This window comes from Drosophila mauritiana, unplaced genomic scaffold (assembly GCF_004382145.1).
Source record: "Drosophila mauritiana strain mau12 unplaced genomic scaffold, ASM438214v1 Y_03, whole genome shotgun sequence".
Classification (NCBI taxonomy): Eukaryota; Metazoa; Arthropoda; class Insecta; order Diptera; family Drosophilidae; genus Drosophila; species Drosophila mauritiana.
Window position 1 is genome coordinate 96585 of NW_022881542.1, and position 24614 is coordinate 121198.

Consider the following 24614-nt stretch of genomic DNA (forward strand, 5'->3'; position numbering starts at 1 on the left):
GTGGTGCGGCAGCGAGATTAACAAAAAGCCGGAGAAGTTCAAAATTTGCTCTCTTTCCGCTCGCTTACGATGAGAGCGTAAGAAATCTAAAAATTGAATTTACTTGCTTGTGTGAGTAAAAACAAGAGACTAGAACGCGTATATATGTGTGCGTGTTGTGCTAGAAGACGATTTCAATTTTGATCGAAGAAACGAATTTACATATATGAAGTTATGGACAATTTCGTAGCAATATGATGAAATTGCGCGCTTTTTACAAATATCAAATTGGATAATAAAAAAAATTGAAACTGAAAAACAACTGAATCTAAAAAAAAAAAAAAATAACATTGTTAATTCTTTTACCAACTAATTTGCTACTTAGTTTTGGTTTAATTTAAGAACATTCCGCTCCAGAGTCAAACGTTGTTAAAAATGTATCGCCTTGATGAACCATTTCTCCCTTGGGTTCAACAACCTCGCATAGTTCCAACCTTTTCTCTTGATGCGTGCCTTTGTCCTTTTTGGGCTTGCTGCAGTGTGTTGAAATATGACCGCGCTCGACACAATTAAAACAAGTCACATCCGATTTTTGACGGTGACCAAAAGGGTTCCTGTCCTTGCTGTCCTTGGCATTAGATGTGCTGCTGCAATTGCTGCTGCTGTTCAGCTCTACATTCGATCATCTCATTGTTGATCATTGTTGTTTATGTCAGCTAGAGGCATTTCTTCTTCCGGAGTTTTCTTTCGTTTATTAAACGTAAATGCTTTAAGCTCAGTTTGTAATTCACTTCTTGTGCGCACATTTGAAGTAAATGTTAATCGTTGCAGCCTGCTATCTACATGAGCCAACTTAGCAAGCGTCACAGAAACAGCTATTTCCTCCACATCCATCTCACGCCACTTCGTAATAAGCGACGTCATCATGCGACTAGCATAATTGGAGAGACATTCGCCTCAGTTGGACAACCTGCTAGCATAGCTAAAAACATAGCCGCTGGAGTTACCACACTATCAAAACGTTGCATGAAAAGTTCCTTAAACTCGGCCCAAGTTATTTCCGGATAGCATATTTGAGCAAACCACTGCGACGCGCTTCCTTCCATCGCTGCACTTAAGGCCATAACTAACGCGCTGCCTTTTATAGTTGATTCAGACAAAATAATATTTGCCGTAGAGCACCACGCCGTTGCGTCTGCGCCATCAAGGTCCGCGTTGAATTTAGGTAACACCACAGTATTTTTGTTTGTTGTTTCGGATGCCGTTGATTTTATTGCTTTAACAAGTTCGATCAAGTTTTTATTTTGTATTTCCATTAAAACGCGCCACGGCCCATCTATAGTGTTAGGCAGCGAGCCAGATCCCACTTCTGATGTCGGAGCACAATTATTATTCTCCATTTCGCGCAGCGAGTTTCGAACGCACCGAAGTTCTACACACAATTAATTCGTGTCACTCACTTCTTCTCCGTGCTAACCTTCGAACCACACTCGGCGACAGCGACCACACGCTGCCGCCGCGCTGTAACGGGAGATGCCAAAGCTACAAAAATACAGCCGACCAATAGCAACGCAGTATGCAATATTGTAATATGATGAAATACCAATGATTTCCCCGAAATGATGAAATTACTGTACTTCTGGAATATTCTAACACATAATACAATATGCTGACATACCAATGATTTCCCCGAGCTGATGGAATTATTATTCTTGTGAAATATTCTAGCACATCCACCAGCTTACAAAAGTATGCGCCGACTTATATAATACTTAATAATACAAATTCATTAGTAAATCTTACTTAGTAATTAGTAAATAATAAGATGCAGATTTCATCGATGACACAAGTGATGCACTTATGAATGATCAGTATGAAGAATATGAATTCAATCGCCACCCCAGGGGCAAAGAAATTTTGATCGAAGAAATAAATTTACATATTTGGAGTTTTGGCCAATTTCTTATCAATATGATGAAATAAAATAATAATTAAAAATTCATGCCACGACTATTATAATATTAAAGTTTTGGAATATTCGCTCGTAAAAATCGATGCTCGAATTAACTACCGTTAACATATTTATATTTAAGTTTAGCCACCTACAGGTGGCTCCAGGCTCTCTCGAATTTTTGTTCGAGAGCGAGTTAGCGGAGAGCGCTACAGTGAACATCTCTATGCCCTTCACCCTAAAAGCTCTTAGACTTTAAATCTATATTATTTTTGATCAATTGGCACCATGTGAAAAATTCTTGTTTTGCATCGCCTTAACGTTATTAATATTCAAATATAGCTTAGATATAGTAATAGCTGAATCTATGTACATAATATACCAAAATAAATTTCACAAATGACTTTATATTAGAATATTTGTCATTAGAGTATTCAGCTTGCGACGTGAGAAAAATTATTAAGGCAAAGATTGTTGAGTGCTTGTGTCCGCACTTCGTACCTCAAGATATGACTCTTGCAACAAACTGTTTTCATATTTTTATTTATTTTATAAATTTTTAATATTTCGGAAATCTAAAGGCACAAATCTCTTTTTTTATATTTGTAAAATACACATTAAAATTTTTGAAATATTTTTAAAAATAATAAAAAACAAATGTGTATAAAAAAATTTATTGTTGAGCATTAAGTGCACAAATAAAAGTAGTGCTTTCTCATTATGGTTTTTGTAAATAATGAATGTTATATGTATATATTACACATAATTAAATATCATCATAAATATAAATATAAAAAGGGTAGCTAATTCGAGCGGCGAGCTTACCAAACGAATTTAATAACTTAAAAATTATAATAGTCAGGGCGCGAATTATTAATTTTAAATTTTTTTATCATATTGCCAAAACTCCAAATATGTAAATTCGTTTCTTCGATCAGAATTGATTTCGGGCCGAAAATGGTCTTCTAGCACAAGTACGCACACATATATGGTACACTTTCTCGTCTCAAACGAGCAATAGCAAACTCCATTTTTAGATTTCTTACGATCTCAGCGTAAGCGAGCGGAAAGAGAGCAATTTTGGCCTTCACCAATAAAGTGGATGCATAGTGCCAAACCAATGTATGGCTGTTACGCATCTTGTTATTCTAGTGTCTTTGATATGAATATAATGTGGAATAACTATGTTAAATATTAGTGTTAGTAGGATCTAATTATGTAATAGAAAAGATAAAATCGATTGCTTTAATAGGGGTAGAGAGTCAATATTACAGATAATAGGATAAAGTCTATTATAGTCAGAACATAAAACTCTTTAAGGGTCATGCAACTCATAATTAGATTTACAATGATTTAAGATAAGGGGTATATAGTTTCTAGTGAATCTACTTGGAACCGAGAAGTTAAGCCGACTAATCAAGTCGGGACTCTCAACATCCCCACGAATAAGATTACAAATAAAGACTGATCCAAGCATAGTTCTACGGTTAGCTAGGGACGGTAAATTAATTAAAAGTAGTCTACTGGAATAAGCAGGTAATATACGGTTTGCATTACAATTTAGGCGCCGCAAGGCAAAAAGTAAGAAGTTTTTTTTTGAACGATTCAATGCGGTCTGAGTGGACTGCGTATTGTGGACTCCAAACAGGTGATCCGTACTCGAGAATGGGACGGACTAACGAAATAAATAAGGTTTTAGTCAAGTAAGGATCATCAAATTCCTTTGACCACCTTTCTATAAAACCAAGCACACCCCTGGCCTTATAGAAAAAAATTTTAATTTTGGGTCCAGAAGAACACCAAGAACATCAACTCGTGTTATTCTGTCCAAAGAGCACCCACGGATGTAAGTCGTGCGTATTGGGTTGACACGACAAAAGGTCATAACTTTACACTTGGAGCCATTTAAGTCTAATATGTTATCACGGCACCACATTTGAAATCGGTCTATATCGGATTGTAAGTCCAAATGGCACGAAGTGTCCTTGTACTGGAGGCATGATTTAACATCGTCTGCGTACATAAGTACACGCGAATGTTTTATTATTAAGGGGAGGTCGTTAATGAATAAGGTAAAAAGAAGCGGACCAAGATGGCTCCCTTGTGGGACACCGGATGTGACTCGGAGAATAGAAGATAACGAATTTTTAAAGAGGACTTGTTGTGTCCTGCCATTCAGATAGCTTGAAATCCAATTTAGAAGATCAACAGCGAAACCTATAAGATCAAGTTTTTTTATTAGAAGGTAATGATTAACAGAGTCAAATGCTTTACTAAAATCAGTGTAGATGACATCTGTTTGAAGATTATTTTTGAAACCCTGTATTACGAAAGAAGTTAGCTCCAAGAGGTTAGTGGTTGTTGATCTGCGTGTCATAAAACTGTGCTGACACGGTGATATGATTGATCTACAAAGGTGCAGCAAATGAGGAGTGATAACATTTTCGAAAAGTTTTGGGATAGCCGACAATTTAGAGATTCCTCTGTAATTGCTTGCATCTAGTTTGCTACCTTTTTTATGAAGAGGAATCACAAAGCACTCCTTCCATATATGAGGGAAGATGGGAAAATAAGATAAGGTAAACAGTTTCAGTAGAGGCTTGCACAAGGCTTCCGCACAGAATCTGAGCACACAGCCAGGGATTACGTTGGGACCTGGCGAATAGACAGGTTTAATACGCTAAAGATCGTTAAGCAGTGAGCTTTCGTTTATAGTGCGGCAAAATATTATATTCGACTTAGATACCGCATAAGAGTATGACTGTTCGGAATGAGGTAAAGTTGAATATGTTGTTTGAAAAAACTTGGCAAATAGATCGGCTATTGCCTGATCCGATGTAACCGTAGTGTTTTCAAAAAATAGCGAGGAAGGGAAAGAACTTATTTTTCGCTTAGTGCTAACGAAATTATAAAACTGTTTCGGATCCTGTGCAAACTGGAACTTACAACGGTTTAAAATTTTTTTGGAGCACTGGGCAGGGCATTAAGCACGGTAAAGTTTAACCGAGCGCTTAAATATTTACAAAGGATGGACTGAGAGCCGGTATTTTTAAATTTCATATAGAGTCTGGACTTTACATTTCTTAGGTGTGTCAACTTTTTATTAAACCAAGGAGGTTTAGAGATTGATGGATAGTACATCGGAACACAAGAGTCAAAAAATGATTTAATTGCGGTATAAAACATATTAATCGCATCTGCCATTATGTTGCAGGAGTAAAGATCGGACCAATAAAAGCCAGCTATAAAACAGGGAATTCGCTTTGTTGACTTCTCTGAATTTACTTTTATCATAATACCGTACCTATGTCGATTGCCCCCTCGAAAGTTGGATGGTATGGATCTTCAGGTTGAGTAAGAGGTACTACCCTGGACAGAAACACACTTTTCAAAAGTCGACCAAGAGAATTTGGAATATAATTAACTTGCGACAGCGATAAGTCGAGCAAGCCGTCAATAAAGTCATGTTGTGCTAAAGGGAGAAGGATATTCGATTGTTTTTCTGGGGACCACATTGTGTCAGGTATATTCAAATCACCTAGAACTACCAATTGGTCCCTGTCAGAAAGTTTATTCAATATGGACTGGATAGCGGACAGATGATTCTGATATTCCGGGAATTCAGAAGATGGCGGAATATAGGAGCACGTAATATAAACTAATCTGTCGGAAAAAGACAGCTTTACACGTACGAATTCCGAGTTACAGGAATCGTCCAAAAGTAACTCCTCCGACGCGAGGGTAGATCTAACCGCAATTAAGACTCCACCTCCCCGTCTGGAGGGACGGTCAAACCTATATATAGTGTACATACCTGGGAAGACTTCGGAGTTGAGTATCTCCGGCTTTAACCAAGTCTCTGTGAGCACTATAATATGGGATGCAAATGAAAGACTATCACAATACAATTTGATTAATTTGCTACGCAAGCCTCTAACATTTTGATAGGAGATAGTAAGTTTTGTAGTTAGTTTTTTGAAGAGGAAGAAGATGAAGAGGCGGATGGTGCAGTGGTCTGGCCACGTGAGGGAAGTTTAATTCCCACGGGCACCTTTTTCTTATTTTTGATCTTAGCTTCAAACTCTTTTACCACCATACTATCCGGCCAAAAATCACCCGAACATATGGTCGAAAAGAGCTCGTTTGGGACAGTTATCTTGAATGATGATATGTCCCTAGCGTAAGAGAGATTAAATTTTTCCACTTTTATATTATCGGCTTTTGTTTTGTCTTGTATATAAGACAATACATCCGACGATGTTTGATCAGGGGAAAGCCGAGAAACAAAAATTTGTTTCTTTAGTGGAACCACCGCGAGGGGTTTTGGCGCTGCAGATTGTATTTCTGAAGCGCCAACTTGTGCCGGTAGTCCGGACTCAATGTTCCCTTGTGGTGGTAAACTAATCGAGACAGGTGGAATCACTGGTTGAGAAACCAGTGCAGACAATTCGGAATTTTTAGCAATCACAGGGTGGGGTCCATCCACAACTGATTGATCGGATTGCTCCGAATCTTTTTTAGCTGCCGATCTTAGCAGCATATGTGGATTTGCTGCGATTGACAGCTGATCAGTTGTGGAGTCCTGTTGATCATTTGCGCGTGGTTGCGGGGCCTTAGGCAGCCTACCACCAGCGGCTTTTTTGCGCTTTGGAGATTCATCTAATAGCTTAAGGCCATTAAACTGTGAATTAAGCGCGGAAAGAAGATCATCGGCTCGACGAAAACTATCTCTAGCTACGCCAAAACTGTTGATCAGTTCTTTCAAGCCACCTTTAGTTTGGCGCATAAACGATTTCATCTCGTTCGCAACCACAAGGCAAGCATCACAACAGTAATTTAGATTTTTACCCTTTGCTAGGTCATCACTTGTACGGCCATTAAAACCAGCGCACTTAGTATGCACCATTCTATCACATAGCCAACAAGTCATTTTTGGCTGCTCAGGTTTTATAACCTGGCAACAATTTTTATAAAAGCAGACAACATTTACGGTTTCCATGTTTAACTGAAATCAGACCACTGTGCGTGCACGAAAACACAAGACCAAAACTTTCAAGCGAGCTGTTAAAAGAACCGCACGAGAGCAGTCTGCACGCTGAAAAATTTAGATTTTGTGTGGGAGAGCGAAAGAGAGAGAGTGAGAGCGAAAAGTGCAGTTTATGTGCATGCAAAAAAACAACACCAAACACCACTGCGAACAACGCACAAAAAGGGAGAATAAACAAAACAAAGAGACGAAAAATGCAAACTACTTTGTATATTTGTTTAAACTACTGCACAAATCACAAAAGAATCACTCGCGAAGCGAACGGATCTTTAATAATTATGTTTAAATATATGATAATTAAAGAAAATTATTTAAAAACCACGGCTGGTTTAACAAACACAAAATAAAAACCGGGGAGCGAAAAAAACACGACCGTTCGCTTTGAAAGCTAATAGACGCCTGACCTTCTAGTTTAGTTTTCAATACTTAGCAATTACAATTTGCGCTTATATTTCCGTACTTTACTATTGCAGCAAAAAGACAAAATGCAAAGGAAATTATTATAACTACTGTAATTTAAAACATAAATTTTTCAAAAAGAAGTCATTACATTGAGAAAAAATTATTTTATAAAACCGACCACTTTATGTGCGCTTTTTTGCTTTATTTCGAACTCCGCCCCTGTTTTTACCCATCACACTAACACTCTACTAACTCAGATCGCCTCGAATGCCGGGCGTGCTGATTTTCCCACGTTCAGTGCTTGCTGATGGAAGTTGAAAATTAACACAAGCGGTTTCCTTTTGCTTCTGATAGAGCTTATAACGGTCCTGTCACGGTCGCCATGTAGTTGCATTCTTCCAAAATACAGTTGGTTTTTATTTCATATCTCCCTTTGACCAGTAAACGGTAACTTGTTTTTGTCTTTTGTAACAAGTACCGTGTGGTCGTCCATTTACCGCTTGAATTGAAGTCAACTGCGCAATATCTCTTTCGATAATATTATTTTCATTTCAATTTTTAGGAGCAGGGAAGGTCCCGCTCCGTTCGAAGTCAAATCGTAATTGACTGCCTGATCTGCATATAAAAATTTCATAGCCTAGGTCGGGGAGCAGCGCTGCCGGCGTAGCCTGCAGCTTAGCGATGCTTTTCTATGCTTATTATCGATGCTTATATACGTTATAAATATATATATAAACGTGGGAGCTTTGTATTACGCATACACTAGGGCTTGACTGTATATGTACACATTGTAAGGGAGTGCTACAATGTGCTTGTATGTTATGCAGTATATACATATATATATATATATCATATATATATCATATACAGTACAGTAATTAGCCGATATGTGTGCATACTACACAAGAAGAATAATAGTACGCTAGTCAATTAAATAAACTAATTTCGTAAAAAAAAAATTAAAGTTGGAAGCTGAACATTGCCGTTGTCTATGTCATCAAGAGTGTCTGTTTTTTCTTTGTTTGATCTCGCCCATATAGTTGAGTTCGTAAATTTTTTGGTCGCTTTACGCAGGGAATAATTTGTAGATAAGGAAGTTCAAAGTTTGCTAAGGTAGTATTGAAGCCGGTTATCTTTGTCTTCCCTGAGAATTTTCGAAACATGTTCCAATTTGTTTTGTGGGTAAATAAACTGGAGTCATTGTTGTTTTCTTCTAGCCCACCATGTAATGTAATTAATATTGCATGATTTTATTGTTAGGTTCTCGAATGTTATATTTCTTGTAATGCAGAAGTCAATTAAATTAATCAAAATTTATTTGTGTCAGTTGGCCAGTAAGTCGGGTCTCCTGAGCTTAGAGCACGGCTATAATTGTTTCTTATTGCTTCATACAGTTGACGTGCCCCAGACCCCTACTGAATTCTTTTTAAATTCGAAGTGTAAAAACTAATTGGCTTTGCGTGGAGTTTCAAAAAAATTTTTCTTGAGTGTCAATTATTTTCGTATGAAATATATTTAATTTCCAATAACAAAATTTTGATTTGCATTGGTTTTTTTCCACCAACAAAGCGCAATATGTCACTGCAAATGACGACCCTTACGGAATTAAACAATATTGATCAGCTTATTTTGCGAATTATTGACACTCGCCGTCTCAAGCAGCTTAATTTAACTGAAACGGATATACGGTTATTATGTAATAGATCTCGGGAAGTTTTTATGTCGCAATCAATGCTCCTCGAGCTTTCGGCACCGGTTAAGATCTGCGGTGACATACACGGTCAGTTTACGGACCTTTTGAGGCTGTTTGACTATGGCGGATACCCGCCAGCGTCCAATTACCTATTTCTTGGAGATTATGTGGACCGCGGCAAACAATCTATCGAGACCATGTGCCTATTGCTGGCCTATAAAATAAAATACCCAGAAAACTTTTTTCTCCTTCGTGGAAACCATGAGTCTGCTGGAATTAACCGCATATATGGATTTTACGATGAGTGCAAGCGGCGTTACACCATAAAACTTTGGCGAACATTTGTCGACTGTTATAGTTGCATGCCAGTTTCCGCCATCGTTGACGAAAAAATATTTTGTTGTCACGGCGGTCTCAGTCCCGACTTATTAAATATGAATCAAATTGGACAATTAGCCCGACCATGTGACGTTCCTGACAAGGGCTTACTTTGCGACCTCCTATGGTCAGACCCCGACCCAAAGATAATGGGATGGAGCGACAACGACCGAGGCGTCAGTGTTACTTTTGGTGCTGACATAGTGGGAAAGTTCGTGCATCGTCATAAATTCGATCTCATTTGCCGAGCACATCAGGTTGTTGAAGATGGTTACGAGTTCTTTGCAAAGCGACAACTAATTACTATATTTTCTGCACCAAATTACTGCGGCGAATTCGACAATGCAGGTGCTATGATGTCAGTCGATGAGACATTAATGTGCTCGTTCTACGTCCTTAAACCTTCAAAGAAGGCTGGCTTAAGGAAAATCCACTCAAAGAGTTAAATTCGCTTTGAGGGCGGCACGGGTTATATACCAGCAACCCCATATATATTCCGGTATAGTTTAATATTTGTACCTGACCGACATAAAAATTTAAAGTTTTCTATGTAAATTAAAATATTTGATTGATCTCTGGTTTCAATACGTGGTCCAAAGGCAAGCATGAAAACACAATTAAGAGGCCTTATTGAAATAAATTCAAATAAAATAAAGAGCAATAAAATCAATCTAGTGAGTTACAGGTCGCCGTTTTATTTTAATTAGAAATTGTTGTGCTTATTTGGAATAGGGCTAGATTTTTGAGGCACAGTCAGGTGGTGACCAGAAAATAAGAAAATAAGGAAATAGTAATAAATAAGAGAGAAGACCAAACATAAATTTAGTTAGGTCGCGCAGCGATGAGCACCAGTTACGCTGGCGCAGTGACCACCTATTTTCACCTTCACATTCACATTTTATCCCTTTTCCCTCCCTCTTCCACAATATTAAGCCCCATACTGCTTCCGTCTTAAAATATCATTATTGATATTGTTTTCGATTCGAAAGTTTGTCCGAAGGGAAATACGGTGCAATGAGTAACAACAAGGCACCAGGCGATGATGGTATTGATGCGATTGCATTAAAACTACTCCCACCCTCAAGCATAAAGTTCATCACTCACTTTAACAAGTGCCTTGAATTTGCATACTTTCCGGCACCTTCCTGTGGTAGTAATGATACCTAAGCCTGAAAACCCTGAGACCAATCTCCCTTCTTATCGTCCCATAAGCTTGCTGCCGTGGCTCTCTAAGATACTCGAAAGAGTATTTTTAAGCAGAGCATTGCCAGTTATGGACGAAGCTGGCCTGGTCCCCGATCACCAGTTTGGCTTCAGGCGTCGCCATGGTATCCCAGAGCAATATCACAGAATCGTTTAATGCATTTTGGACGCATTTGATAACAGAAAGTGTTGCAAGCCTTTGATCGGTCTGGCCCCAGCCGTACTTATAGTTTCTGGAGACCTTCCTCGAGGGTCGCAAGCTTGCGGTGAAATGTTGTGAAGCGCGCTCTGACCATAAAGTCAATTTTGGGCAGGTGTCCCCCAAAGCAGTGTCCTTGGCCCTCTGCTATACAATGCATACACGGCATACCTACCTGTGCTGCAGAGCCCGCGCTGACGCTGACGACACGGCATTCCTGACCTTGGGAGACACTGCAACCTAGGCCTCCGAGCTGATACAGAAAGAGCAGTTGCACGATGTCGATTCGTTCTTCTGCAAGTGCAGAACACAGCACCCTACCTCTGGTACACATCCTTTAATTTCCCCACCATCTGTGTTTTACGTTCCAGTCACTATTTCTACCTACAGTTGCAGTAATAATAATAGCAACATAAGCACATTTCGTGTTTGTCCCAGCGATTCTGTATTTTCTGACATTTTTTCACTAAACTTAAATATTACAATGATTTTCAATCGTTTTTTTTTCTTTTTTTTTGTATATTTTATTAATTGGAATTAAACAAGTTTACTGCTACCTATGTGGCAGCTTTACCAGGTTTTACATAAAATTTTACAGCATAGGCATACCAATATATATGTCGGCGCATACTTTTGTAAGCTGGTGGATGTGCTAGAATATTTCACAAGAATAATAATTCCATCAGCTCGGGGAAATCATTGGTATGTCAGCATATTGTATTATGTGTTAGAATATTCCAGAAGTACAGTAATTTCATCATTTCGGGGAAATCATTGGTATTTCATCAAATTACAATATTGCATACTGCGTTGCTATTGGTCGGCTGTATTTTTGTAGCTTTGGCATCTCCCGTTACAGCGCGGCGGCAGCGTGTGGTCGCTGTCGCCGAGTGTGGTTCGAAGGTTAGCACGGAGAAGAAGTGAGTGACACAAATTAATTGTGTGTAGAACTTCGGTGCATTCGAAACTCGCTGCGCGAAATGGAGAATAATAATTGTGCTCCGACATCAGAAGTGGGATCTGGCTCGCTGCCTAACACTATAGATGGGCCGTGGCGCGTTTTAATGGAAATACAAAATAAAAACTTGATCGAACTTGTTAAAACAATACAAACAACGGCATCCGAAACAACAAACAAAAATATTGTGGTGTTACCTAAATTCAACGCGGACCTTGATGGCGCAGACGCAACGGCGTGGTGCTCTACGGCAAATATTATTTTGGCTGAATCAACTATAAAAGGCAGCGCGTTAGTTATGGCCTTAAGTGCAGCGATGGAAGGAAGCGCGTCGCAGTGGTTTGCTCAAATATGCTATCCGGAAATAACTTGGGCCGAGTTTAAGGAACTTTTCGTGCAACGTTTTGCTAGTGTGGAAACTCCAGCGGCTATGTTTTTAGCAATGCTAGCAGGTTGTCCAACTGACGGCGAATGTCTCTCCAATTATGCTAGTCGCATGATGACGTCGCTTATTACGAAGTGGCGTGAGATGGATGTGGAGGAAATAGCTGTTTCTGTGACGCTTGCTAAGTTGGCTCATGTAGATAGCAGGCTGCAACGATTAACATTTACTTCAAATGTGCGCACAAGAAGTGAATTACAAGCTGAGCTTAAAGCATTTACGTTTAATAAACGAAAGAAAACTCAGCAAGAAGAAATGCCTCCAGCTGACATAAAGCGCCAGCGACTTTCAACAATGAGATGCCATTTCTGTGGAAAACTCGGTCACAAGATGATCGAATGTAGAGCTAAACAGCAGCAGCAATTTTCGTCTAATGCCAAGGACAGCAACGACAGGAACCCTTTTGGTCACCGTCAAAAATCGGATGTGACTTGTTTTAATTGTGGCGAGCGCGGTCATATTTCAACACACTGCAGCAAGCCCAAAAAGGACAAAGGCACGCATCAGGTGAAAAGGTTGGAGCTATGCGAGGTTGTCGAACCCAAGGGAGAGATGATTCATCAAGGCGAGACATTTTCGACAACGTTTGACTCTGGAGCGGAATGTTCTTTAATTAAACAAAAGCTAAGTAGCAAATTAGTTGGTAAAAGAATTAACAATGTAGTGATGTTGAAAGGTATTGGCAATGGTAGTATTTGTAGTACATTGCAGATACTTAGTAACGTAATAATTAACAATCATTGTATTGAAATATTGTTTCATGTCTTGAATGACATATATTTGAAAAATGACATAATTATTGGTCGTGAAGTATTGTTTCCAGAATTTAATGTTATAATATCACCTGGTAAATTTGAAATTGTCAGAGCAAAAACTGTAAACTATTGTTCTAATGATGAGAAATTTTCTGAGTTAAATACTGATCTTGTTGGTGAAGACAGAGATAAACTAAAAAACTTAGTGGAAAAATACTCAAAATCTTTTATTGCCGGAATTCCATTGACCAGAGTTAGCTCGGGAGAAATGAAAATTAAATTAGTTGACCCAAAAAGAACTGTTCAAAGACGACCATATAGACTTAGTCCAAATGAAAGGGAATTGGTGCGAGACAAAATTAATGAATTATTAGAGTGTAACATTATAAAACCAAGCTGTTCACCTTTTGCAAGTCCCATAATGTTAGTCAACAAAAAGGACGGCTCTCATCGTTTGTGTGTTGATTATAGAGAACTAAATTCTAATACGGTATCAGACAGATACCCCTTGCCCCTTATATCAGACCAAATAGCGAGACTTCATGGAGCGAAATATTTTTCATGTCTGGACATGGCAAGTGGATATTATCAAATTCCATTACACCCAGATTCAGTAGAGTGTACAGCTTTTGTCACCCCAGATGGACAATATGAATTCTTGGCAATGCCGTTTGGGCTCAGAAATGCTCCATCTGTTTTCCAGCGTACAGTGATGCAAGCTCTCGGAGACCTTGCAAATAAATTTGTAGTCGTTTATATGGACGATGTAATGGTGGCTGCTTCAACGAAAAGTGAAGCTTTAGAAAGGTTGCAGATTACTCTTGATTGTCTCACAAAAGCTGGATTTTCATTCAATATAAACAAATGTTCTTTTTTAAAGTCAAAGGTTCAATATTTGGGATACGAAGTGAGTGCAGGTGAAATCCGGCCAAATTCGCTTAAAATTGCAGCGTTAACTGCTTTACCACCTCCTCAGTCGGTCCCTGCTTTGCGACAATTTATCGGATTAGCGTCTTACTTTCGACAATTTATGCAAGGATTTTCTTGTTTTATGAAGCCGTTATATCTTTTGACTTCAGAAAGGAATGAATTTATTTGGAAGCAAGAGCATGAAGAAATAAGACAAAAGGTTATTTCTATTCTTACCCAGAAGCCTGTTTTAGTAATTTTTGATCCGCAGCATCCCATCGAGTTGCATACAGATGCAAGTTCTCGTGGATACGGTGCCATCTTATTACACAAAATTAACAACAAGTTTCATGTCGTTGAATATTTTAGTAAGGCAGCTTCTCCGGCTGAGTCACGTTACCACTCATATGAACTGGAGACTCTTGCTGTTGTTTTAGCAATGAAACATTTTCGCCATTATTTACTGGGTAGAAACTTTGTTGTCTTTACTGACTGTAACTCTCTTAAGGCCTCAAGGACAAAACAAGACCTATCTCCTAGAGTACAGAGATGGTGGTCTTATTTACAATCATTTACATTTGATTTACAATATAGGGAGGGCAAACGAATGGCGCATGTTGACTTCTTTTCAAGAAATGTGCCTTCAGCTGATTTGAGTATTACAACTCCCAAAGTTCTTGAAAAACGAATTAATTTGGCTGAAATATCAAGTAATTGGCTTTTGGCTGAACAGCGTCAAGATTTCGAAATAGTAAATATTGTAAATAAATTGAAAGACAATTCCCTGGCTGAGGACGTTGCAAAAACTTATGAGTTAAGAGGAGGAATATTATATCGAAAAATTCAGCGAAATGGTAGAACTCGATCGTTATCAATTGTTCCCAAAGTATTTAGATGGTCTGTTATAAACCAAATTCATGAGTCAATCATGCACTTGGGATGGGAGAAGACGTTAGACAAGGCCTATGACTATTACTGGTTCGATAACATGTCTAAATATATTCGAAAATTCGTTGAAAACTGCATTACGTGTAAAATGTCAAAGACCTCCTCGGGCAAAATTCAAGCTAGCCTTCCTTCCAATACCAAAAGTAAATATCCCTTGGCACACTGTTCACATCGACATAACTGGAAAGTTAAGCGGCAAGTCTGATCAGAAAGAGTATATCATCGTTCAAGTGGATGCCTTTACTAAATTTGTTTATTTAACTCACACGCATAAAATTGACGCAGAGAATTGCGTAAGTGCAGTGACGTCGGCTATATCTCTGTTTGGAGTACCAAATCGCATTATTGCAGATCAGGGTAGGTGTTTTGCCAGCAGTAGATTTAGTGATTTCTGTGAGCAACAGAAAATAAATTTGCACTTGATTGCGACTGGTGCAAGTAGAGCAAATGGTCAAGTAGAACGCATTATGAGCACCTTAAAAAACTTACTAACCGCAGTCGAGACTAGCAGTCGCTCTTGGCAAGACGCATTAGGTGAGGTTCAGTTAGCATTAAACTGTACGGTTAGTCGAGTGACAAAGGCAAGCCCTTTAGAATTGTTTATTGGCAAAGTTGCTCGGCCGTTGGGGTTGGTTCCACCTTGCGATGAGGTAGATGAGGTTGATCTAGAAGAAGTAAGAGCACGTGCAGTTCAGAGTATTTCAGCTGCAGCAGCATATAACAAGGCGCAATTTGATAAAAACAAAGCTAAAGTTGATAGATGTCAAGTCGGATATTTTGTATTGTTAAAGAATGAAGAGAGGCATCAAACAAAATTAAGCCCGAAGTTCAGAGGGCCTTTTCAAATAACTGAATTGTTAGACGGAGACAGGTATATTCTCAGGTCACTGACAAATAATAGAAAATATAAATATGCTCACGATGACATAAGGAAAATGCCAAATTGGCAAGTACCAGCAGAATTTGAAAATTGTAATGAAGCTGTTGAAAGAGACAGTAGCGAAATTGTTGAAGCTGTTGAAAGAGACAGTAGCGAAATTGTTGAAGCTGTTGAAAGAGACAGTAGCAAAATTGTTGAAGCTGTTGAAAGAGACAGTAGCGAATTTGTTGAAGCTGTTGAAAGAGACAGTAGCGAAATTGTTGAAGCTGTTGAAAGAGACAGTAGTGAAATTATTGAAGCTGTTGAAAGAGACAGTATGGATGCCTGAAGGGCTAATAATGAAATTTTTAAGTATAATGTAAGCACAAGTGCAAGGCAAATGTCTTGATCATGGCGTGTTGCGCATTACATATGAATAAGAAGAAAATGAATTATGTTAAAGAAAAGAAATTTTTATCGGAAATTTAAATTTGGATATTTGATTTGTCAATTGGCTAATATTTATTTTAAAATGATGTAAAAATAGTTTTGCAATAAAATTGTAGAGAACGAATCATTTTGGTAATATTTCACGAGGACGTGTAAAGGTCAGGATGGCCGTGTCGGCGCATACTTTTGTAAGCTGGTGGATGTGCTAGAATATTTCACAAGAATAATAATTCCATCAGCTCGGGGAAATCATTGGTATGTCAGCATATTGTATTATGTGTTAGAATATTCCAGAAGTACAGTAATTTCATCATTTCGGGGAAATCATTGGTATTTCATCATATTACAATATTGCATACTGCGTTGCTATTGGTCGGCTGTATTTTTGTAGCTTTGGCATCTCCCGTTACAGCGCGGCGGCAGCGTGTGGTCGCTGTCGCCGAGTGTGGTTCGAAGGTTAGCACGGAGAAGAAGTGAGTGACACAAATTAATTGTGTGTAGAACTTCGGTGCATTCGAAACTCGCTGCGCGAAATGGAGAATAATAATTGTGCTCCGACATATACATTACTTATACATCACTTTACAAATAAAGTTATTCTAACAATATTTAATTGATTTCTTCTTTTTCATGAACAAATAATTATAATAATCTCGATGGGAGATCATGTGGGTGGATTTTATTTAGCCTTGGCAAAATTGGAAACATATATTTTTAAAAATAATTGGTAAAACAAATTATTTACAAATACAGATATTTTGGCTCGTTATCCTGTTGAAATGCCCAAACCAACGGCATTTCCTCCTCGGCATATGGCACCATCATATTTTCCAGGATATCTGTGTAAATGTGCTGATCCATGATGCCTTGAATCCTATGGATCGAATCTACTCCATAGTATGAAAAACACGCCCATACCATGATGTTTGATCCATATCTTGGCATATTCTATTCGCTTTGCCACATGCTTCACATAAGAAGCATTAATACGAGCATAAAAACAACTGGGTCTTGATATACTATTATGTCCCGTGTTTGGTTGGAAAATTTGAAGACAAATATAATATTTGCTAATGTACCAGCGTTATATCTTCCTCCGAAAGTACACATTAAAACAAGATCACCTCGGTAGCATTTTCCTCCTATTGGATATAGTTCAGTATATAAGTTTTTATCCCAAGAAACGGATTGCATGCTATAAAATATATATATTATTACAAATGAAGCTAAAGAGAAAAAGAATATTATTATTTGATAACTTTGGCCCACTATAGGCCGTTCCAGGTGACATTTTAAATTCATTGGGACTACAATGATTGGCATACCATCTGCATCAAAGTCACTAATATAATTACAACGACAATGTATTCCAAAGTATATACTTTTGTTTAATTCAGGCATGCAAGCAAAGTTTTGCCATCTCGGTTCGGGTCGGGCATAGTTCCAAATTCGACAACTACGTATGTCAGTGGTGAAGGCAAAAAAAGCTCCAGAATGGAAAAAGTTATTCCACGGTTCAGATATATTAGCAGCGCGAAGATAAATATAAACAGGCTGAGATTTATCGCAGCGATTCCTTAATAACAAAGTGGTTGATTGTAGGACTCCAGCTCTCACTAGACAAGTAGAGCTTTCTCTTTCCATTTCATTTAATTCTGGTATATTAGTCATCCGTATTAGCACGCAATAATCTATATCCGCTTGAGTAAAAGTAACTCCGAGAACTGAATGACCAAATAGTTCAGTTCGATACATACGAACTTCTAAAGGAGTATACACACAATCATGAATGACATTTTCGATATCTTCCTCAGGGTCATCAAAGTCTATACCACGATTAGAGATCTGTCGTGACGGCTCATTTATTGAATCACCTTCCGAAAAATTCATTTTCAATTTTGAAATATATTGAAATGGTTCGGCAACCTCTTGAGATTTTTTCCAAATATTATTTATTGTATATGCATTAACTACGAGTACTTGAGCAAAGACACTAGAATAACAAGATGCGTAACGGCCATACATTCGTTTGGCACTATGCAGCCACTTTTTTGGTGAAGGCCAAATTTGCTCTCTTTCCGCTCGCTCACGTTGAGAGCGTAAGAAATATAAAAATAGAATTTGCTTGCTTGCGTGAGTAAAAACAAGAGACGAGAACGCGTATATGTGTGCGTGCTGTGCTAGAAGACGATTTTCGGGCCGAAATCAATTCTGATCGAAGAAACGAATTTACATATTTGGAGTTGTGGCCAATTTCGTAGCAATATGATGAAATAAAATAAAAATTCCCTGACTATTATAATAATTATTATAATAATAATTAAAGCAAATACAAAGGAAATTATTATAACTACTGTAATTTGAAACATAAATTTTCCAAAAAGAAGACATAACATTGAGAAATAAATATTTCATAAAAATAATAATTATTTTTTAATTTCATAAAAAAATAATAATTTAATTAATAAATAATAAAAATAATAATTTTATTAATAAATAATAAAAATAATAATATTTCATAATAATATTTCATAAAAAATAATAATACGTAGTAGAAAATAAAAATTAATAAAATAAATAAAAATATGAAAACAGTTCGTTGCAAAAGTCATATCGTCAGGCACGAAGTGCGGACACAAGCACTCAACAATCATTGCCTTATTAATTTTTCTCACGCCGCAAGCTGAATACCCTAATGACAAGTATTCTAATATAAAGTCATTTTCGAAATTTATTTTGTGATGTACATAGATTCGTCTATTACTATTTCTAAGCTTTATTTAAATAATAATAACGTTGAGGCAATGCAAAACAAGAATTTTTCGCATGGTGCCAATTGATAAAAAATAATATAGATTTAAAGTCAACGAACTTCTAAGGTAAAGGGCATATTTTGTCAAATTTACAATACATGAGCATACGTGTGCACACATACAGTTGTATGCTATCACTGTATGCGTAGAAAAGAGCTGTTTGCTGTAGCGCTCTCCGCTCTTTCTCTCTCGAACAAAAACTCAAGAGAGCCTGGAGCCACCTCTAGAGCCACGGCCAAAAAATCGCGTGCCAAAAATTTGTATGGCCGTTACGCATCTTGTTATTCTAGTGTCTTTGACTTGAGTGTGGGACTCCTGCTCAGGATACCACCAGTATTGACTTTGCTTGTGACTTCGTATAGAAATTAGCACTTCGTCAGTTCGAAGTCGTCGTTTTAATTCATCAAGAAGTTTGTCAGTAAAAATAAGAGTATGCATAGAATCCGCGGATTGAAATTCTATGCTTCTATCTTGGTCTAAGTCAAAACTTTCCATACGCATACTAAAAGTAGATCGCTCTATTAGTTTTGGACCTTCCTCAGGATGAAGATGGCGTGCTGTGCCCATTCCCATATAAAATAGGCAGCTGCTTAACTTCCAATGAGCATGTAACCAGTTATTAATATGCTCTAAACCTTGAGGTCTTAGAACAGACATTTGCTCAAGCCTATTTCTGAAGTTATCAATGTTTAGGCAAGATTCAGATTATGCACGACATTGAGATTTCGGTATGTACTCCCACTCTGTATTCAATTTGTTAAGAATATCGCACAGTTCATTCACCATCGTTTCATAATATATATCCATTAAAGTATTAAGTTCATTACTAATAATTATTATCCTAAAGGTGGAGGAAATTAATTGTAGCATTCTTGCAACTACATTAACTTCCATGTCATCAAGTGGTTCCAAGGACAAAACAACCCTCTTTGTAAGGCGAACGAGGTGAGCGAGCTGGACTGTTGTTTGTGGTTCATAAAAGTAAATTGTATCAATAAAGTTAAGAAGCCGTCCTTTTGACTTTATTAGCTTCGCTACTTGATATAATAATAAAAAAGCCTTTTGCCAATCTGCATATTCAAACCAATGACGTGACAGAGATAGGGCCTCTTTTACAGTGTTATCTGAATCATCCATTTCCAATCGACGTACCTCTACAGTTACTGTAACGTCGTCACATACAAAAAAATTATGGCATATCTATAAAAAAGTGTACGATGAATTTTAAAATCTTGTTTAGAAACATATCATTTCGTTGGAATCAGTTAAGAGGAGCTAGAAACTACGCACAAATGCCTACCTGCTGACACATAAGAGGATCTATAGAACTACAGTTTATAGAAACACTATTTGCGAGCAAATAATAAAACTGAAGTAATAGGAAAAATTTTTGCACACGATCTTTTTGGGTTGCTATAAAGCTGGATCTATTGAATTTTGGTTCCAAAGCTGTCGCAGTCGAGCACACGTGCTGAAACACACTATCGATTTCTTCTCGCTACGAAATAATAAATAATAAATAAATAAATAATAAATAAGTTCTGAATGTTTGCCTTTTCCGGAAGATATTAGGCATATCAACAGCTCTTGATGCGGTCTTCGGCGTTCTTTGCCGTTCAGCGTCGTTCTCTCGTCACCGTTCGTCTTCCTTGATATTCCGAAACGTACCGGCGCAAGCGTAGCTCCAAAACAGTAGTTAGAACAAGCGCACAAGTAAGTCGAATAAGAATCAATACGAGAATCAGTTGGTGTCCTGCGATATAATCGGTCCTAACAGACCCCGTTTTCATATATTCGGACAGTGTCTTCCTCATTTCCTAGACTAAGCCGTCCAGATTTTTGAGGAGAGCACTTGCTATGGCGGAAAAGTAATGCATTTGAGGCTTGGCGCGAACTTTTGGTAACGAACTGTTTTTTCACGTATTACAAACTACAAGTCGATGCGGCTAGCTCAGACATGTTCAAATTCAAAGAATAATATAACCCATCCAGCTTACATACGACCTCACTAACATCTCGAATGCAACTCCCCCTCCTATTGCTATTCTTCTTAACACAATAAAAAAAAATCGAAAAAGAAACGGACGTACAGAAAGACGGGTAAAATGAGAAATAAATTAAAAAGTGTTGAACAGAGTGGGCGTGACTCATACTTGAGTGTTCTTTTTTTGTTTTCGTGTTCAATATCAAAAGATTTTTTATTTGTTGTAGAACGAATGCTCTGATTGAATTCTTTTGCGGCACTAATAAATTTTAATTTCTCTTAATGCGTTTTCTTAAAGTTGCCTATATGCAGAGCTCCCCATTTTTTTGAAATTTTCGGTATATAACCGAGTTTATATTCAATTAAAGCCGGTTTGTTTCAATACTCGAAGGTCATATAAATGTAGTAAGTTTACTTTATAGTGTTACTTTATTGTTTAATGACAATTGTTTTTAGTACACTTTATATTGTTTAATGACAATAGTTCTTGCTTATTATTATTTAATTGTTTGATGACAATTGCTTAGCTCTAGTTGCATAAGTATATAGCGCGATTGAAAAACTCGTGACTGCACTCGTTCACCATTCTACTCCAACTGCTTCTTTTGTTTTTTCCGTTAATAAGCGTTGCCCCTGCGCGTTACTCTCTTGCTCTCTGTTTCATAGTTCATTTTAGTTCCCTGATCTGGTTCATTTCCCACAATCGGCCCTCCTGATACATCATTCGACCCGAATTTATTTCCCCACGGCTTCATATATTCTGCGACTGTCGATGTCTTAAAAGGTCCATCGTCGTCTCCGAGATTTTTTACGTCATACCTTCCGTGCTTGTTTATCTTAACAACTTTGTAAGTTCCTAGAAATTTTCATTTCAACTTCTAGGCGGTGTACTATTGATTATTTGCTGCACTTTACGGAAATGCTTATACCAGTCTCCTGCACTCCCATGACTTAACTTCGACAGCATCAACACTACTGTCTTATGAATTCTCTCAATCTGACCATTTCCACGTGGTACACCTGTTGTAATCACTAGATGCTGAATTTTCTGCTCCTGACAATACAACTTAAATGTCTGTGCAGTGAACGCAGTTCCCCTATCAGAGATAATACGTAAGGGACTTCCAAAATTAGTAGCCTGACGCTCTAGACAACTTATAACTTCCTTTGCTTCTGTGCTACGGGTGGGATACAACCATACAAATTTAGAAAAACCGTCGACTATAGATAAAATGTGGTGGTAGCGCTTGCTCGTCATTTCCATTGGCCCAACATGGTCAATGTGATACGTCAACAACGGTCTATCTCCCTTTTCAATCGGGGTCAAGAAACCTTCTTTCTTCCCAGCTTTCGAATTAAATACAATACACTCCACACAACTGTCCACAACACGAACAACCTTTTCTTTAAGTTTTGGTATGAAGTAAGATTTCTCAACAAAATCTTGCGTTTTCTTCCCAGCAAAATGTCCATGCTTATGAACAATTGTGATTATTTCATTTTCCATCTCTGACGGTACAACAACAAGCTCGCGATTAGGATCTTTAAAAAGTATTTGGTTTTCTGTATAAAAATCTTCATAACCTTTGTTTTCTACAATGCTTCTCACTACTTTCGTCCATTCATCGAGAAATTGTGCTTGTTTCAAGCGATGTACAAAAGTATCGCTCAGCATAAAACATGATACTCTACTCAACGCATCAACATGTCTCATTCTCGTCCCTGAGCGATGTTCAATTTGATAATCAAAGTCTTGAAGGTATAATGCCCACTTAGCTACCCTCAAAGGAACGTCCTTCTTCTTCATGGTCATAGTGAACGCGTTGCAGTCAGTCACAATTTTAAATTTCAAACCTAACACATACACACGCCACTTCATTAATGCACCGATAACTGCAAGAACCTCAAGCTCATAAGAATGATAATTTTCTTCGCATTGGTTAGTCTTACGACTCATGTATTGAACCGGATGAAACAAAAAATCTTCTGGGTCTTTTTGTAATAATACGCCACCGAAACCATATTTTAAAGCGATTGTATGGATTTCCGTTTCTAATTTAGGATTGTACAATTTCAATACGGGTTTAGAAGTTGCCTTAACAGGTCCGACAAAGGCTTAGCAGTCACTGCAAAATCCTTGACAAATCTACGAAAATACGACGTCAATCCTAAGAATCTTTGAACACCTTTTTTATCATTTGGCAACGGAAAATTAACGATTTCACTTGTCTTCTCTCCAGAAGGCTTAATAGTACCACACTCAACTATATACCCAAAAAGTTAACTTTCTTTTGCAACACCTGACATTTTGACCAATTTATTTTTAATACATTTTTACTGGCAACACTTAACACCTTCTCCAGCTTTACCAATCCTTCACACACATTTTTACTGGGCACAATCATATCGTCCATTTATACTACTACATCTCCACTGTTGTTTAGTTCCCTTTAGACTGCCATTATGAATCGAGTAAAAACTGCAGGTGAATTTGTAATACCAAAGGGCACATACAGAAATTCGTACTGTTGTGGTTGCTATAAAGCTGGATCTATTGAATTTTGGTTCCAAAGCTGTCGCTGTCGAGCACACGTGCTGTAACACACTATCGATTTCTTCTCCCTACGAAATAATAAATAATAAATAAATAAATAATAAATAAGTTCTGAATGTTTGCCTTTTCCGGAAGATATTAGGCATATCAACAGCTCTTGATGCGGTCTTCGGCGTTCTTTGCCGTCTACTGTTCAGCGTCGTTCCCTCGTCACCGTTCGTCTTCCTTGATATTCCGAAACGTACCGGCGCAAGCGTAGCTCCAAAACAGTAGTTAGAACACGCGCACAAGTAAGTCGAATAAGAATCAATACGAGAATCAGTTGGTGTCCTGCGATATAATCGGTCCTAACAGACCACGTTTTCATATATTCGGACAGTGTCTTCCTCATTTCCTAGACTAAGCCGTCCAGATTTTTGAGAAGAGCACTTGCTATGGCGGAAAAGTAATGCACTTGCGGCTTGGCGCGAAGTTTTGGTAACGAACTGTTTTTTCACGTATTACAAACTACAAGTCGATGCGGCTAGCTCAGACATGTTCAAATTCAAAGAATAATATAACCCATCCAGCTTACATACGTCCTCACTAACATCTCGAATGCAACTCCCCCTCCTATTGCTCTTCTTCTTAACACAATAAAAAAAAATCGAAAAAGAAACAAATTAAAAAGTGTTGAACAGAGTGGGCGTGACTCATACTTGAGTGTTCTTTTTTTGTTTTCGTGTTCAATATCAAAAGATTTTTTATTTGTTGTAGAACGAATGCTCTGATTGAATTCTTTTGCGGCACTAATAAATTTTAATTTCTCTTAATGCGTTTTCTTAAAGTTGCCTATATGCAGAGCTCCTCAATTTTTTGAAATTTTCGGTATATAACCGAGTTTATGTTCAATTAAAGCCGGTTTGTTGCAATACTCGAAGGTCATATAAATGTAGTAAGTTTACTTTATTGTTTAATGACAATTGTTTTTAGTACACTTTATATTGTTTAATGACAATAGTTCTTGCTTATTATTATTTAATTGTTTGATGACAATTGTTTAGCTCTAGTTGCATAAGTATATAGCGCGATTGAAAAACTCGTGACTGCA

General features: G+C 37.7%; 2 protein-coding genes across 2 annotated transcripts; one reads left to right on the top strand and one right to left on the bottom strand.

Moving 5' to 3' along the window:
- Positions 1-8847: 8847 nt before the first annotated feature.
- LOC117149951 (serine/threonine-protein phosphatase alpha-2 isoform-like) lies at positions 8848-10121 on the top strand. The gene has a single exon (XM_033316850.1). It carries the CDS (start codon positions 8955-8957, stop codon positions 9894-9896), a length of 942 nt encoding a protein of 313 aa, XP_033172741.1. The 5' UTR covers positions 8848-8954; the 3' UTR covers positions 9897-10121.
- A 7013-nt stretch (positions 10122-17134) lies between these two features.
- Positions 17135-20167, bottom strand: LOC117149952. The gene is given in 2 exon segments (XM_033316851.1): positions 17135-18166; positions 19300-20167. Coding segments are annotated over 2 exon segments (1848 nt in total). The 5' UTR covers positions 20124-20167; the 3' UTR covers positions 17135-17142.
- Positions 20168-24614: the final 4447 nt, after the last annotated feature.

Bases quoted from the DNA above. Each gene is read 5' to 3' on its own strand.
- LOC117149951 (XM_033316850.1), top strand. From the start codon at position 8,955: ATGTCACTGCAAATGACGACCCTTACGGAATTAAACAATATTGATCAG.